Source organism: Carlito syrichta, unplaced genomic scaffold (assembly GCF_000164805.1).
Source record: "Carlito syrichta isolate Samal-C Ts95f unplaced genomic scaffold, Tarsius_syrichta-2.0.1 Scaffold301651, whole genome shotgun sequence".
In the NCBI taxonomy this organism is placed as follows: domain Eukaryota; kingdom Metazoa; phylum Chordata; class Mammalia; order Primates; family Tarsiidae; genus Carlito; species Carlito syrichta.
In genome coordinates, this window is record NW_007245747.1 from 103,914 (window position 1) to 120,322 (window position 16,409).

A 16,409-nucleotide genomic window follows, 5' to 3' on the forward strand; every position below is an offset into this window, starting at 1 on the left:
CATCCGAGCTGGAACCTGATAGCATACATTTTTAAGAATCACCCTGGGTCACTTCTACTGCAGATGGTCCAAGGACTACATGTTGAAAAACACCGTTACTAAAACAGAATTCCACTACAATGCTATGGTGGAAAAATCTGGCCTGCTTTCATAAAAACAGCCAGCATTCACGGACATGAAAAGGCGCTCAAACTTACTCATAATAAATGCACTAATCTCCACCAATAAAGTGAGAAAACATTAAATATGTAATAATACCCAATGCTAGCAGGGGTGAAGTACAATTGGTCAACCAAACATGACTGGGAAAATCTTAAGACTGAGAAACGTTTAGCCCCAATCATTCTGCAACTCTAAAAGTTGTCTCAGCAAAAAGTGATGAAAAACTGCTTTCAAGTAGCCAAGTTAACTGTGAAAGTGTATCTAGACTACACTAAAGACACAACAACTCTTCAAATACGGGAGTGCCAAAAATACGTATACACATTTTAAATGTGACATTTGCTCAAAAGATGGCATTGATCAAATGAATGCTAGTGTCACCATGCAACAGGCAGGACAATCAAAGAAAATGGCAGAAGCACAGTTGAGGGAACGCCATATTATGTGTTGCTCCTGTAATTCAGTTCAACTTCAGAAGTAATATAAATATAACAACCCTTAAAATGTTACACATTTTTTGGCACCTCCTATATACTTCTTAAATTGGGAGATGTTCACCTTATTGTAAACAGGAGACGTAGACTTCTAGTCATCAGTGCACTGGTGCGGTTAGCATTTCATAAGCCCTTTTGTAGGTATTCAAGCATTCTCAAACAAATCATGTTTGCAAATGAAAATAATTCCTATTATTAACTCGGAACTTTATTTTAGAGCATATACTATTTTTAGTCTATTATATCCATGTGTAAGCAATCTGTGGAATTAAAGACCTATATCATAGTATACCAAATAAAATATTACAAATTATAGTTTGGAAATATGCTTCAGCTGCAGAAAAGAAATGTTAATTTTCAGAAGTATTAGGACTGTTCATTGTTATCATGTAGCATAAGCATTCAAGTTAATAATCATGTCCATAAATCACTCTAAAGTATCCGATTTAAAAGGTTAAACTGGGTATTGTTTTAAATTGAGATTATGAGTATATCCCATTTTGAACTCACCATAAGTTCCTGCTCATATGTCCAAACGCCACAAGCTAGTTCTACACAGAAAATGACAAGTAAACTTCCGAAGTACTGTAGAAAAACAGAAAAGTATGCTGTTAGTATAGAATCAAAGTAAAGTATGGTCATCAGAGACAAATCATTATAATTTAGTGTTATATTTACCTAATGAACAAGAAAACAGAGGCAAGTTTTCATGAAGTTCCTCAGGAGAAGATAGAGAAAATTTCAGCAAATTTAGGAACATGTGCAGATAATTTTATATATTCACCTAAGCAGGTCATTGTTTATTAGTCACCTACTGGGACAAATCTTTTATAAATGTCAGTATTTTCATTAGGTTAAATAAGAATTTACACGTTCTAGTTTGATAAACTTTAACCAAGTTCTCCGAGCAACTGGATCTAGTTTCCTTCAAAGTGGATGAGAGTGAGGTCAAGAAATTCAATGCTCTGTCTTCTAGGCAAAGCAGCCTCCTTTGCATTCTTAGAAAAACACAACATAGAGCAAAATCTCAACTACCAAGTAACATTAAAATACACAGTAAGTTCCTATGATAGGGAAGGCACTTGGGATACATGAAAGAATATCAGAAATTCTGAAAAGGCATACATAGCAAATAAGTAACATGAAGGTGATTATAAGGTCAAAAACAGAAATAGAGATAAAAATTCAGAATTCCTATGAAAGAGATAAAGAATTATGTAGAAAGGCAAAGGAGATTGGAACTCAGAGAAGAGAGAACTCTAGGCAAATAAAAACCATCAACAAGTGTGCAGAGACAGCTGGAAAGTCCAGCAAAGGGACAGGGAACAAGAAATGGATTCACCTAGCTGTAGTGAGGTGGACAGAAAGAGGAATGACAGAGCATCAAAGATGAAAGGAAGACTAAAGCCAGATTATGATGAATCTTAAATAATATGCTAATGGATTTTATATCCATCATGTAGGCAATGAGGTGGCATATTTCAAAGTTTCTGAATAGGGGAAAGGCATGGTAAACAGATTAAATAATGGAAAGGTTCTAAATGATTTGGAAGGGAAAGACTAAGGGGGTAGGGTGAAGATCTCTGAGGAGGCAGCAAAGAGGAGTCATGAGGTAAGCAGCTGAAGTTAGCTGATAATCTTGCACACAGGCAGAAAAGAATAGTTTCAAGAGATATAACAAAAGAAAGTTGGCAAGGCATTGGACTGACTGAATTTAGAAACTGAGGAAAAAAGATGTATTTCACCAAAGTATTAAAATTAAGAGGGGTAACTAGTTCTATAGGAAGATGAAATTTTCAATTTTTGATCAACATAGAAATGTTTAACTAACCATTAGAAATGTAGATTTGGAGTTCAGGTACCCAAGGGTAGAATTGGAAATCATTATTATGATTAGAAGAAAAAAAAAAAAAACAGTAACTTTTGGATTGTGTGCTATCAACTACTTTCATAATTCATTTACTCAAGAATCTTGAGAAAGAGATTGGAATACCCCACTTTACAAATATTAAAATTAATACAAAAAGTAGTTCATGTGACTTGCTCAAGAATGTGCATATAATAAATCGAGGAGGACTGAACCATTGGGACAATGTTCTTTGTGCTATGTCTTACTGTGGTGGTCACCTCCTTAGTTGTGATGGTTACTTTACAGAGGAAAACAGCAAAAGTGTGAGAAAGAAGGGGTTCTCTGAAAGTTCTCTTTGCAAATTTCAGGAGGAATAAAACAATGTACCATGAATATTCCACTGTATTCACAGTTAGGGGTCATGGTAGGGGAACCAAGTATGATAATTATTCCCCTTCACTGAAATGAAAGCTCCATGAAGGTCAGACACCTTACTGTGTTCCTCATCACATAGTAGGTGCTCAATAAATATCTTCTCCATAAAAGGATAAATGAAAACACATAGTAGGTGCTCGATAAATATCTTCTCCATAAAAGGATAAATGAAAATGAAAGGATAAATAAGTGACATGGCAGTGAGTGAGTCAGTAAGGATAAGAAGAAAGTGATGCTGTTAGGATTTGAGAAAAAGCAATCTAGGAAAAAGAAATACCACCTTACAGGGTGAACAAGTTAGTTAAAAACTCAGTGTAGCTGGAACATAGAAGGGGTAGGCTGGGTACAGGGTGCGTAAAAAGTTGGCATTGAAAGGTGCGGAGGACAAGATCATTGTGGGCCGTGGGGAGGATTTTGGATTTTATTCTAAGTTTAATGCAAATCCATCAGTAGATTGTGTGATCTGATGTACACTGTAAAAACATAATTCTATTTTGTGAAAAATGATCTATAAGCAAGGCATGATGAATAAAAGAAAAGATTGCTGGAGTAGAACAGTAGCAGGAAAAGTGAACTGATTTAGGATGGTGAACCATCAGGATTTAAACTTTGCATTTCTTGACTCATAATATTTACTTTAAAAAGGGGAGCAGTAGAAGATATAGAAATTGGAATTGATTTTCTACGACCTCCGTGATGTATCTCATACAATTTACAAATTATAAATTGCTGTTATTCGTTTTAATTTGCTTCCTCCTATTTATTTCACATAAAAAATAAAGAACATGAAATTGTATAATCTCTTACACAATAACACAGTTTGAAAATAATAATTGGTTCAAAAGATAAGGCACTATTTTGTTACGGGACTCCCTTTGCAAGCTACTTTTATTTTCAGCATACTTACTACTCACAGTCCACTTTAACCTACTCAGATCTCATTTCCAAATGTTGTTATTTCTGGGCCTTACTTAAAAATTTTGGCCTTGAAATGATGATTAGAAGAAATTTTGTGACCGCAAGCCAGTTTTTCTCCAAATTCTCTTTAATGCTTTACTTAAGAGATTTCTAAACATGAAAAATATTATATTGGCAATTTATGTTACAAAGAGACCACATGTTCAGTAACTGTATGATCACAACTGTATGTGATCACACTTTCTTATCTTTGATAAGAAAAGACCCTTTGAGACAGTGAGACTCCAGAGAAAACTTTTTTTTTTTTTTCTATTCCTATTCTTTTTTTTTTTTTTTCATTAATCAGTATTTTTTATTATGGTTTTGTGGGGTACAGTTAAGGGTTAGGTGTACAATGACGTTTCGTTCAGGCACCCTGTAGATAAGAAGTGTTTTCCCATCCCCCGACAGATATTTGCTACTGTTAATCCCATCCCCCTCCCCCCCATAGTTTCCCAGTACCATCAGTCATTTTCTTATAGTATTGCATGGATGTTCAAGGTCCATTATATGAGTGAGAACATGTGATATTCGGATCTTTGTTTTTGTGAGAGGTCACTCAGTATTATAGACTCTAGTTATACTTTGGGATACCTTTGCCCTCTCAGACCGTTAACCTAAATTCTTTTCAAATTTTATGGCTGGTTACAAGGAAACTAAAGTCGCCCTGAAAAGGCAAGATATGTTTAAAGATAAAACTTGAACACAAATGGTAATTATAAAGAGAATAGGAAATACACTGACTTTGCCTTGGGGATAACCATGCAGACTTTTGAACTGATTTTATAAGTGATTAAATCCCACTTGAGTCATCACTCTCATTTCCTGCCTCCTGAAGTTACTGATCAATTTGCAAATGCCACCATGCTGTTCCAGCTGAAAGGCCCCAGAAAGGCCCCAGCACAGGGCCACGGGCAAGTGTCCAGTATATGCAATATATGCAGTACATGAGCAGCTATGCCAGGCCTATGGATTCAAACAAAAGGCATATTATAACAAGCATGACATCACCTTTGATTTCTTGGACCAGGATTGCAGTGAGCTAGCAACATCATAACTTAGGCACTCACAGGAATGCATATGTAAAGCACATATATCTAAAATAATCCTTCATCCCAAACTCAAAATTGTGATTATCATTCAGGAGAGGAACAGGGTAAGTTTCCTACTTCCTGGACACTCTTTTAACTCTGGGAAAACTCATATCTTTTAGAATTCCAGTCGCTTCGTTTGATGCAAATTCTCCCACACAAAACAATTCTTCAGTCTTTACTCCGCTAATATTCAGGAACACTGATTTATTTGATCTTGAGGTTGAAAATACAAGTTTCATCAACATGATAAAACTTTCTTGGAATGCACTAAATATAAATTTTAATTCAAATAAAATATCTTTACAAACGCTGCATTTTCTTGGTCAACTGTCTTTGTTGTTACTGTTGTAGTCTAAAACATCCAGTCTTTTAATTATGAGAAAAACTTCAAATGTCAAATTCATCCTTAATACAATATATATAGACATACTGCACTTAACCCTAGATTTTCTTTCACAGTGACATCTGAGTCCCTGATAAAGTATCCTCATATTAATTATTGCACAGAGAATCACTCATCCACTATTTAGTTTAAAGGCTGGATGCGAAGCATTTGTAAAATATGGTGTTAATCCATAATTTCAATAGAATGAAATTAGCAAAGAATTAAGCAACAGTTTCTGCTGAACTTTGTTATGGTATGAATTGTACTGCTATATCACATTTCACTAAACAAGCATCTTTGTCCTCAACACTATTGGGAACATGTATCTATCCTCCCTGATGGTGTCAGTATCTCTCATGCATCTTACTTCTCCAATGCATATGGTTTAATGAGATGGTACAACCAGTATGGTTTGCAGAGCAACTCACCCTCTCTTCTTCTTGTGAACTAACTTTCTAGAATGATGGAAGGTGCTCTGAATTATGAGTCAGAAGATTTAAGTTCAGATTCAGATCTGACACACATTGTATGATCTTTGGCAAATCATTTAACTGCCCTGGCATCAGTTTGCTAATCTGGATAACGAAGATAAAAATGAACACTTCTTCACAGTTGTCATCAAGGTTGATTTGATACATGTGAAAGCACTTTGGAAAATGCAAAACTAACAAATGCTATTCTGTACTAATTGTGTCCGCTGTTGACTAGCCCTCTCTTCTGGGACATAGCCTTCACTTCCTGCAGTGTGCCAAAGTTTCTTCCTCATCATTGTTTTCCAGTATTTTACCTCCTGTTCTTTCCTATTTTACTTTTCTCCTTCCTTCCATGTATCAGGGTTTCTTTGTCTGCTGTATTTCAGGTCTCAGCAGCTTCAGCTTAAAAACCACTTGGCTGCCCTATCTACAAGTTTACAATGTCTGTTCCACTGCCAGACCTTCAGTTCTGGCTAGCAAAAATCTTATTCTTAAACATTATCTTATCCCTGGTGCATAAGTATCACCTGTCACATGGCAAGTCTTAGTGGAATGTAGAAGGAAATAATGACCAGTTTACCAACAAAAAAGACCTATGCCAGGATTTCCTTGGGTTACTCTAATTTGAACCTTTGTTAACATTTGACTCCCCTTGGCTTCTGCCTACACATTTCTATGTTAAATATGGCCTCTCTCTTTTACCAGTGTCTTTTTTGTGATTATGACAATCCAGTATGCCTTTACACATATAAGATGATTTTCACAACTAGAGAAAGACAGCAATGTGCAGACTCTTCTCATCTCTCCTGAGCTACTATCAACTCAAAATTTTAAACAAATGAAAAATGGGAAAATGTGTGCTTATACAAGGAAATTAGAATGTAATTATTTGTATTACAAGCTATTTTACTTGTCTTGAAAAATTATTCAATACAGAGTTCCTTAAAATAGCTAAGCTCCTCTACTATTATTAAACTAAAATTTGTATTCCACAATTAAGTTTTATTCTTAAACATATGTTTATGCAAAAAATTGCATCTAACAAGGCATTCTGATAATAGGACACACCCCCAAAAATGATGCAATTAATTAGACGCTTTTCCCGTTTTCTCACTCAAGCTGAGAATAAAAAAATACCTTTCAGTTCAAAGATGGGTTAAGTAATAGAGTTAGATAAAAACAATGTATGTAAAATTGTTTTGTTGATTTTGTTGTACTATACAAGTGGCAGAATATAGGTGTTGAAATAAAATAGGACTGGCTTCAGAATCTGGAGCCTTTACATATCAGCTAGATGGCCTTAACAAACCACTAAGCCTCAGTTTCCTCACTGTAAAATGAGAATGTTAAAATTACCTTGCAATACTGTGCAAAGGATTAGATGAGATTAAGTGCCATTGCATTGTAAGCACTCCCAAAATGCTAGCTGTTATCAATGTGAACAGAGGATAATAATTGTATTTTAAATACCTAACACACTGCCTGGCACATAGCAGGTACTCAATATGTACTTCTTAATTAGATGTAATAATGACTGGAAGATGATGATGCATAAAATCGTTCATCATCCAGAGATTGTCAGTGACAACCCCACTAAAGAACTAAAGGACATCTAATCCCAAAGGGTATTTGCTAAAATCTTTAGTAAAATCCTCGTCCAGTGAGACTATAGCTGGCACTTTTCAAAATATCTTTATTATAAAACTAAAGCAGGAAGGGTGTGAAGGGTGGGGAACTCAACTTCTTTATTAAAAGTACTAAAATTTTTTTTTAAGTACTAAAATCAATTTGTCTGTTGTTTTAAACTAACTAGGGTTAGCCACAGAAGGGCCAGAATGATATAGGTTATCAGTCCCTTTGTCCACTGGAAGTATCTGAGGTGGAAGAGAAGGGCATGACATCCCACCTTCCTATTTAAGCTGCTGAGAACATGTGGGTAAATGCATCCCCCAATAGAAATAAAAGAGATTCCCTTCCTCCCTTTAAAGGTTATTTCACAGCTCTATGCATGTACACAAAATAGTAAAATCTAAAGGAAGACATTGTTTTTTAAAGAAACACGTGTTTATTAATTTTTTTAAAAATGATCTGGTTCCTTGATACCACCACCCCTAGAATTTTCCCCTAAAGAAAGCAGATTCAACACTTGCCTGTATCCCTTCTTCCTCTTGAAACTTCACTAAAACAAAAGTAAAGGGATATTTTAAAGGTATAATCCCAGAAGAAAAGAGATCACAGCAAGTGTATTTTGGAAATGTGCAAAGCAGATAGAAAAGTAGCAAATTGCTCAGCAGTCTCCCAAAAGTTGAATGCTAAACCATTAGTGGGAAACGCTAAGAAAAACCTGATTCACATCACAGACCCCCAAAATACTCAGCTTTGGGGAGGGGCTAAAAAGTGGAAGATCTGTTGAAAACCTATTTAGCAATAAGTTAGACCTCCCCAGTTCCCTTCCCCACAGCAAGCATGCAACAGGATAACTAACCCACCTCCACCAAAGAGAAAACTGAGGAAGTGAAAACACTAAAACAGAGTTTCAGTACTAGGGACAGCAGGTATAGCAGAGGATAAAATAAAATACTGGAAACACAGGATTGAAGGTCAAACTTACATACCTTTCCCACAAAGGTTCAAAACTCAAACCAAAAGAGCATTGGACTTCTCAATAGAATTTTGGTAGCTAGAGGCCAGTGAGGAATAGTGTCCAAAAAATTTTGAAGAAAAAAAGATTTTCAACCTCTAATTCTATAACCATCAAAATTAATGTGTAAGGATTTATTAAGCCATTTTCAGAGAGAGAAGCATTTAAAATCTCCTATGTATGCTTCTTCAGGAAACTACTAGAAGATTCATTTCCTAAAACGAGAGAATAAACAGAGAAAGACAATGACTTGGAATTCAGGAAATAGAATCTAAAACAAAAGGGAGGCAAAGGAAATCCCAGAATGGTAATGAAAGGATATCCCATTGTGATGATAGATTCAGCAGGCCTAGACTGAAGCAGGTCTACAGTATCCTGAGATTTTTTTTTTTCATCAATGAAATGACCGATATAGTTGAATATATAAAGAGAAAACTTACACCAAGGAAAATAGTTTAGAGTTGAATTAAGCATAAATACATTGAAAAATTAAGCAAAGAAATGTATTAATTCCAAGAAAAACAGCATATCTTTCCAGAAGGAAAATGTAAATCCAGTACTTTACCTGACCCAGTTATGAAGAACATTTATATAGTCATAATCATGTAAACACTGATCTAACTAAAGTTATGAAATATCTGGGTTGAGGTGAAATAGGAAGTATGTGGGGGAAGGGTAGCAGGAAAGGGGACCAGTTCTTCATCTTCCATAAGAAGTCAATGGACAGTGCCTAAAACTAAAAACTAAAAGAATGAGAAGAATTACATAGGGACATGATTTAGACATATGGATGCAAAGCCCATTTGTTTTAGCATAAATCTGCTAAGACAAAATTGAAAGCAGTTGCCTTTGGGGAGTAGAAAATGGCAGAGGTGAAGGACTGCTATGTTTCAGAATAAGTCTCATACAACCAAATTAACTCTCTGAATTATATTCTTGAAGCACACTGATAAAAGAAAAAAATAATATTTAAAAAAACAATAGCCCTTCTGAGACCTTGACACTAAAGATAAAAGGTTTGAGAGCTAAAGGATTTTATATATGTTTTACATAGAAAAAGTAAATCTAAAAGGCTGAAAATTTTAAGTAGCTCAATTATACTCTAGGGTTATTGAAGGCAGAGGAATGAATGATGATTAGAAATTTTCTAACTATTCAGGTACCAACTTTTCTAACTGTTCAGGTACCAAATTTTTCCTAAATTTATCTGCCATACTTCAAAATAAAAGTAGTATAACAAAAATATAACAAATGTATATTTCAATGTGATGTATAGACTCCACCCAGACTAGACTCTGCCTGGAAATGTTGATCTCTTCTACAAAACTGCTCACTAGAACCATACATACATTTTGCCCAAGTCAGTGTGAGTTAGATTATTTTCCATGATAGTTCATTTTAGTCATGAAATTACAGAGCTTAAAATTCTATATAACTGGCAATTTTATGCAATGATGGACGTCGGGATTCAGGTTATTTGCTGAGGAGCTACATATGTATGTATATAATATGTATGTGTATATATATATATATATATATATACATATATACACACACACACATTGTACATATATAATCAAGTATTGTGCATACATAAAATAAAAAATAGGTTAAAAAATCAAGTACATGTGTATATGCAAATGTGTACATGTGGATGCATGTAGACACATGCAAATGCATGCACAAATCATTTCTTGTGCCAAAGATCTACATATATTCATGTAAATTGCTCCTCAAAAAATTTACAAAATCATCCCTATCTTCAGTTTTTTTTAATTTTAAAGATGTGGGGTATAATTCAGGGACAGAGAAAACACTGCTAGGCACAATTCATCCATGATTGAGAGGAGATAGAACACTTAAGTTTTTCAGAGTGTTCTAAGGTCAGGCATCCCAAATTCAGACCCTAGCTCTACCAGTTAGTTGGGCAAATCACTTAACATCTCTATGACTCAGTGTCCTCATCTGTAAAATAGGGATAAAAAAGCCGGGCGCAATGGCTCATGCCTATAAACCCAGCACTTTGGGAGGCTGAAGTAAGAGGATTGCCTAAGCTCATAGGCTCAAGACCAGCCTGGGTAACTTGGCAAGACCTCATCTCTACAACAAATAAAAAAACTATCCAGGTATGGTGGAGCATGCCTGTAATTCCAGCTACTTGGAAAGCTGAGGTGGAAGGATCACATGAGCCCAGCAGGTTGAGGCTGCAGTGGCCGGCCATAAGCATGCCACAGCACTCCAGCCTAGGTAGCAGAGTGAGACTCCAACTCAAAAAAAAAGGGATAAAAATAGTGCCAACCTCACTGTATAGATAGGTGGGAAAATTTAATGAGTCAATACTTGTAAAAACACATAAAACAGTGGCGGTACAGAGTATACATGTATTAGGAATATTGTTTATATTGTTAGCAACATGTCATAATCTATCCTCTACAGACTCCAATTTCTGAACATACGATCACACAAGTACATGTACACACACGTGTATACAAAACCCTTCTTTTCTTTGAACTGGAGAAGAATGTTCTAAAAACCCTATATTCCCATCTGTGATTCTGTTCCAGTTTTTAAAAAAAAAAAAACTACCAAGATCTCAAACTTTTAAAGATGATAAGGCGTTCTTTTTCTCTTTCTATCTTCTATGGCTAGTTAAAAGCACAAATGCAGCTTTCATTGTCATGTCAAAATCTTTAAATAATATCAGACAGCAATTCCATCTTCTCTTTTCATATTTGAACTTGTATTAAGTCAACCAAATCAGCTTCTTTCCAATAATAAAATTAATTTTTGTCCTTATTCATATTTTACAGTTTTTTTAATGAAGTGTAGTGCCATGAAGCCAATGAGCGCTTAACAGTTCATCAAATTGAACTTCCATAAAAACCGCAATAGTGTTTTTTTCTTTTTACATCATTATCAATTTACTATTATTAATAAATATTAACAAACTTTCTAAAAAGGTAATATTTGCTTTCATAAAAAATATTTCAAAGAAATTTCACTTTTGGGAAAATTGTTTTTCAGTTTTTCATTTCTAACTATTATCCATCTAACGAAAATGAAAAGGGAATCTTCCCTAACAAAGTCAAATGATTGAGTCCCTACATTTTGGAAAGTATTAAAATAAGCAGCTGAGAAACACAGGAAAATATACTTTCAATTACTAAGAGCTATCTTAGAGAAATTGTATTCTATCAATGCAAAACTTAACGCCCTATCCCATCCAACTTTATGGAGAGAGCACATTGTAATATATACCATCTAAAGAAAACAAGAAATCTCATATCTATCTCACCAAATAGACAAGGCAGTTGTTTTCCAAATATTTTGTCTATATAAATGTCAACTGGAAAAGAATTTTTATATTAAAACAAAATCATAATATTTTCCTTGAACACTTTTTCCATAATTTGTACAAGCAAGCAGATAATCAATCGAGTACCATAGAATCCCCTCAGTAAAAAATATGTTACAGAGAGAGCAAAGTACAAAGTATAAACACTATAGAAGCTATTTTAACCTACTACATTTTTCATTTATAAGTAAAAACTCAGCTTTTGCATAACCAACATTCAACATAATGTAAAAGCACAAAAGTCAGGTTTGTTTATCTTAGAAAATTAATACAACCTGAGATTCATCTCCTCCCAAAATAAAAACTATTTCAAAATATAACATACTTCACTAGACATTTTATTATTTTAAAAACACAGTGCCTTTTGACTCCTATCTCCATGCTACATAGCCAACACTTTTAATAAACAAAAAATTTGAGTAAAGGCCTGCATTCACCAAATGATAAATGATAAACTCCAGTCTCTATCCTGGCAAATACTAAACTCTGCAAGTTTTCAGTGCTAAGTATCCTTATGTCAGTTGTTTATTTTTTCTTTCCCAATGATTGGAGGTTTAAAAATATTATATTGCTTATAGTTAGTAAATAAGGGAATTCCAGTGCCAAATATTTGTACAAGATAATGGAACAGCCGCCCTTCTGTGAAGAATTCATGGGGCCTGAAATACTAACAGCTCAGGAATACTTGCTGCTTAAAACAAACACACACACATACACACACACACACACAGAGAGAAAGAGAGAGAGAGAGAGAGAGAAAGCCTCTGATTTAGCTGTTTTACTCACAGCAGACACAAGTTTGGTAATTTCTGAAGGCCAATCATTCACCATGTCCACTATCTCTCTACAAAAAATTTTTTAAAGGAAACATTAGATATCTTTTTCTTTAGGAACTATTAAATAAAATGAAGTCCGTATAATTTTTAAAAAATAAATTGGAACTAAAGACCAATGATTGAAGAAATAGTCTTGTAACTACTCAGTACAAGTATAAGCTCAGGTAAGAAAGTATGGTATGTCACAGCCATTTATTCATGCTTATACTTGAATGAGTAATACCTGAATAGATGATTTCTAAAAATGTATCTTAATCTACCCCGGTTTTCAATTTGATTTACACTGGAAATTGCTGAGCTACTTTCCTTATTCAAGATTTTAGTGAAGTCCACATTAGTGTTTGCTTCATGTGCTGTTCAAACTACTAGACGGAGAAAGGTATTATGCCAGGATCTGTGGGTCTTGCTGAGAGCAAGGATCAGTGATATATATCATGAGAGGTAAAGCATTAAGGGTCAGTCGATAAAACAGCTGAACACTCCAGAGAGGTCACCATGTATTTGACTTCTGCTGCCTTGTAAGCTAGGTCAGCTAAAGTGTACAAGCTCAGGACTATCTCAAAAGATTTACAGGGTGTTACTAGTCTCCAAAGAGGTTATCTCTAAAGATTATTGGACCATTCCTTGGAATGTGACACAAGGGCCCCATAACCAAAACCTGTACGTGAAAATGCAAATAGGAAAGAGCCTAAGACCATGCGTCTCACTCAGACCAACCAAATGTGTCCATAACCTTTCCAAACCCAAGAAAGGCATGAGTTAATTATAGCAGGCATCTTTATGATGACATTTTTTTTACAGCATAAGTTGGAAATGGGAATTTTTTTAAAATGCTGTTTGATTAGACAGAAAGCAAACTCATACTTTATCAGTCAATAATTTTAAAATGTATTCATAACTCTATGTCTCTACGTTTCTAAACCACATTCTTTCCATTATTTTACCTTTATTTCCAAATAAGGTATGCACCTTAACTTACTTTTGTACATTCTCCAGAATAACTACCTACCCTATTTGTTAAAAATGAGTATTAAAGGAAATATTTTCCTTTAAATTTTACAAATCCAGATAGTTAAGTATTTATTACAAGTGAAAAGGTTGTTCTTGTTTTATATAGATATTCAAGCAAATACACATTCTTCCTAAACCAAATATTTTCCCCAAAGAAAAAAGAATAAGAACATTACTCCTTGTGAATGTTACAACCTGATTTACAGTCATATTCAATGTTCAAAAAAGGAAAATCATGTATGAACAGTGATAAAGTCATTAAATCACTAAAGTTGTCAAAATATCAGTAATTCAGTCTGATTGATAGAAGGAAGAGTTTTAATTAAATAGTATAAATTACAGAACAAATGTAAAGAAATGCACTTTTGTTACAACAAATAATTGAGTACAACAATGTTGAAAAGACCATTGAAGACCTGCTTGTATAAACAAATCAATAACAATTTGAAAAGAGCATATTCATTATCTGCAAGTAAATGCTTGTAACTTGTCTGAAAAGTTTGTTCTCAACGTTTGTCTAAGCAGTTCCACCACAATCCTTTCATACTAGTTCATAGTTTATGAAACTTCTTTCCTGTGGAGGCGGAAAATCGCTGCAGTGTTCAGAAGAACAACTGATGCAACCTCTACAAGTATCCTTGGTTGTTTCCCTAAGGGCATCTTAGTTCAGCACCCAGTGTCTAGATGCCTTAGTTTGATGGCTATAGTTTTACTATAAAAACTGAACTAAAACCATCTAGATTAATAGAGCTTTTATAATTATAGATATCTGAAAAACAAAATCTAAAACATTAGATAGCCTTCCCCACGTGAGCATATTTGTTCGTTCATTAATAAAGACATATTGTCAGAATTAAAGTGTCTCTTCCACTCTCTTTTCTCAAAACGTAACATTCCCTTAGCCCAGAGTAACAAGACCAGGTAGCCATGTTATCCCAGGTAAATGAGCAAAAAGTGGAAAAGCTAAGAACAGACTCTGCTACTGAGGATATGTAGCAAAAGATAGAGCAGAACAGATCACCCTTCAGCTCACCAAACTTCACTGTGTAGGGTATACGTGACATTCAACTTGGCCTTGGGTTGCACAGCCAAGACTCAGCCATGTCTGGTATACATCTCCACCCTTTGACATACAGGCTGCCTTCTCCAAACCTACCATGACCTTTCCAGTGTTATCATAATTGCTCCCTCCTCTAGCCTTTCAGTTTCTCCAAATTACCTTGCTCCCCAGTCAGGTACCTCTGTAAGCCACTGCTTTACCAGGGCCACTAATCACCAGTCACCAGGTCCTTTCCCTCCTCTGCCAGATCTTAGCTCAAACACTTTTTCATGTGCCTTGGTCAAATATTCTCAATCAAATTAGACATTGTTCCTTAGCATTCTAAACAGTACCTTTAGTAACACAGAAATAATTTTTAAAATTAAGATATTTTAATAACAAAAGACAAACTTCTAATTGTCATTAGAGTTGCCATTAAAAGTTGTCAACCCACACCATCGACTCAGTTTGCTAAACTTGCACAAAACTTGAAATTGTAAAATATTTTAAATGCTCTTTTTCTGGAAGAGACACTGAATTAATTCATATTTTTACTTATTTAGAAATATTTGTTAAATTGTTATATTGGTATCATCTAATAAAATTATCTTATTGTAACAATTATTTGGAATGCTATTAATATTCTTAAAGACAGTGTTTCTAAAATGTTTCTTAAAGACAGTGTTTCTTGGTTATAATCATTTTGAAAAAATTTGTAGTTTCCAAATTTTAAAGTTTTAAAACCAAAATAATGGCAATCTAAAGAAAATTCAAGAATAACAATTATTTTAGAATAATTCAAATAGATTATCTAGTAAAAATACAAAGTGATACAACTACAATGTTAATAAAATTTAAATTATTGCTTCTGTCATCTGAGTTGAGACGATTTATCTTAACCAGAGGCATGTAACTTGACCCCATCATCCTTTCTCTGAAAATGGGGAAAGAGAGATGGATCACAGTTCTGAAAAAGTATATTTTTAAAGTTTATAAAAATGCATGAAAAAGCTTACTTTAATTCACAACCTGTTACTTAGTCATCAACCTTATTAGACATCACACATAAAATAAATATTTAACATGTTTTTTTCCCAGACAGTTTATCTGAAAGCTGCTTTCTTCATTGGCTTAAATGATTTACTTCTCTTATCCTTTTCTTGTATTACTTGCCTTCTTGTTAGACTCTGTGCATTTAAAGACACAATTTCCTGAGTAACTAGACAGGTATATGATTTTAAATTAATGTCTACTGTTTTAGCTTTGCCAAAAAGGAAGTTAGTATAAAGGCACATGGAAGCAAACATTAAAGTAAAAACTCTGCACAATTGCTGAATACTTCTCAAGGTAGCACTTGCTGATCTGGTGACCAGCATTCACAGGTAGAATGAGCATTTCAATGGTACATGCTGCCAGAGAAATGCCTGACTTTGAACTTTGCACAGAATATGAACAGTTTTCCAATCAATGAATATAGACTTATTTGGCTTATATTTAACTAACGTTATCTAAAATGTATTATTAAAAAACAATATATAACAAGGTTTATACCTAAATTATGCAAAGTTCAGAAATACAAAAACTTGAACCCTAATACTTCAAACCTTTAAATAAGCAAGCCGGGCTCGGTGGGTCAGCCTGTAATCCCGCATCTTTGGGAGGCTGAGGTGAGTGGATT

The 16,409-nt window shown here is 34.4% G+C and overlaps 1 protein-coding gene across 3 annotated transcripts in view; it reads right to left on the reverse strand.

Annotated features, from left to right (window-relative positions):
• TSPAN12 (tetraspanin 12) overlaps nt 1-16,409 on the reverse strand; it is a 70,014-nt gene that overhangs the window by 26,786 nt on the left and 26,819 nt on the right. For all 3 annotated transcript variants that reach the window (XM_021710924.1, XM_008055075.2, XM_021710925.1), the window contains one exon: nt 1,167-1,241. In XM_021710924.1, the coding sequence (XP_021566599.1) occupies nt 1,167-1,241 (75 nt within the window). The remainder of the gene's footprint in view (nt 1-1,166; nt 1,242-16,409) is intronic.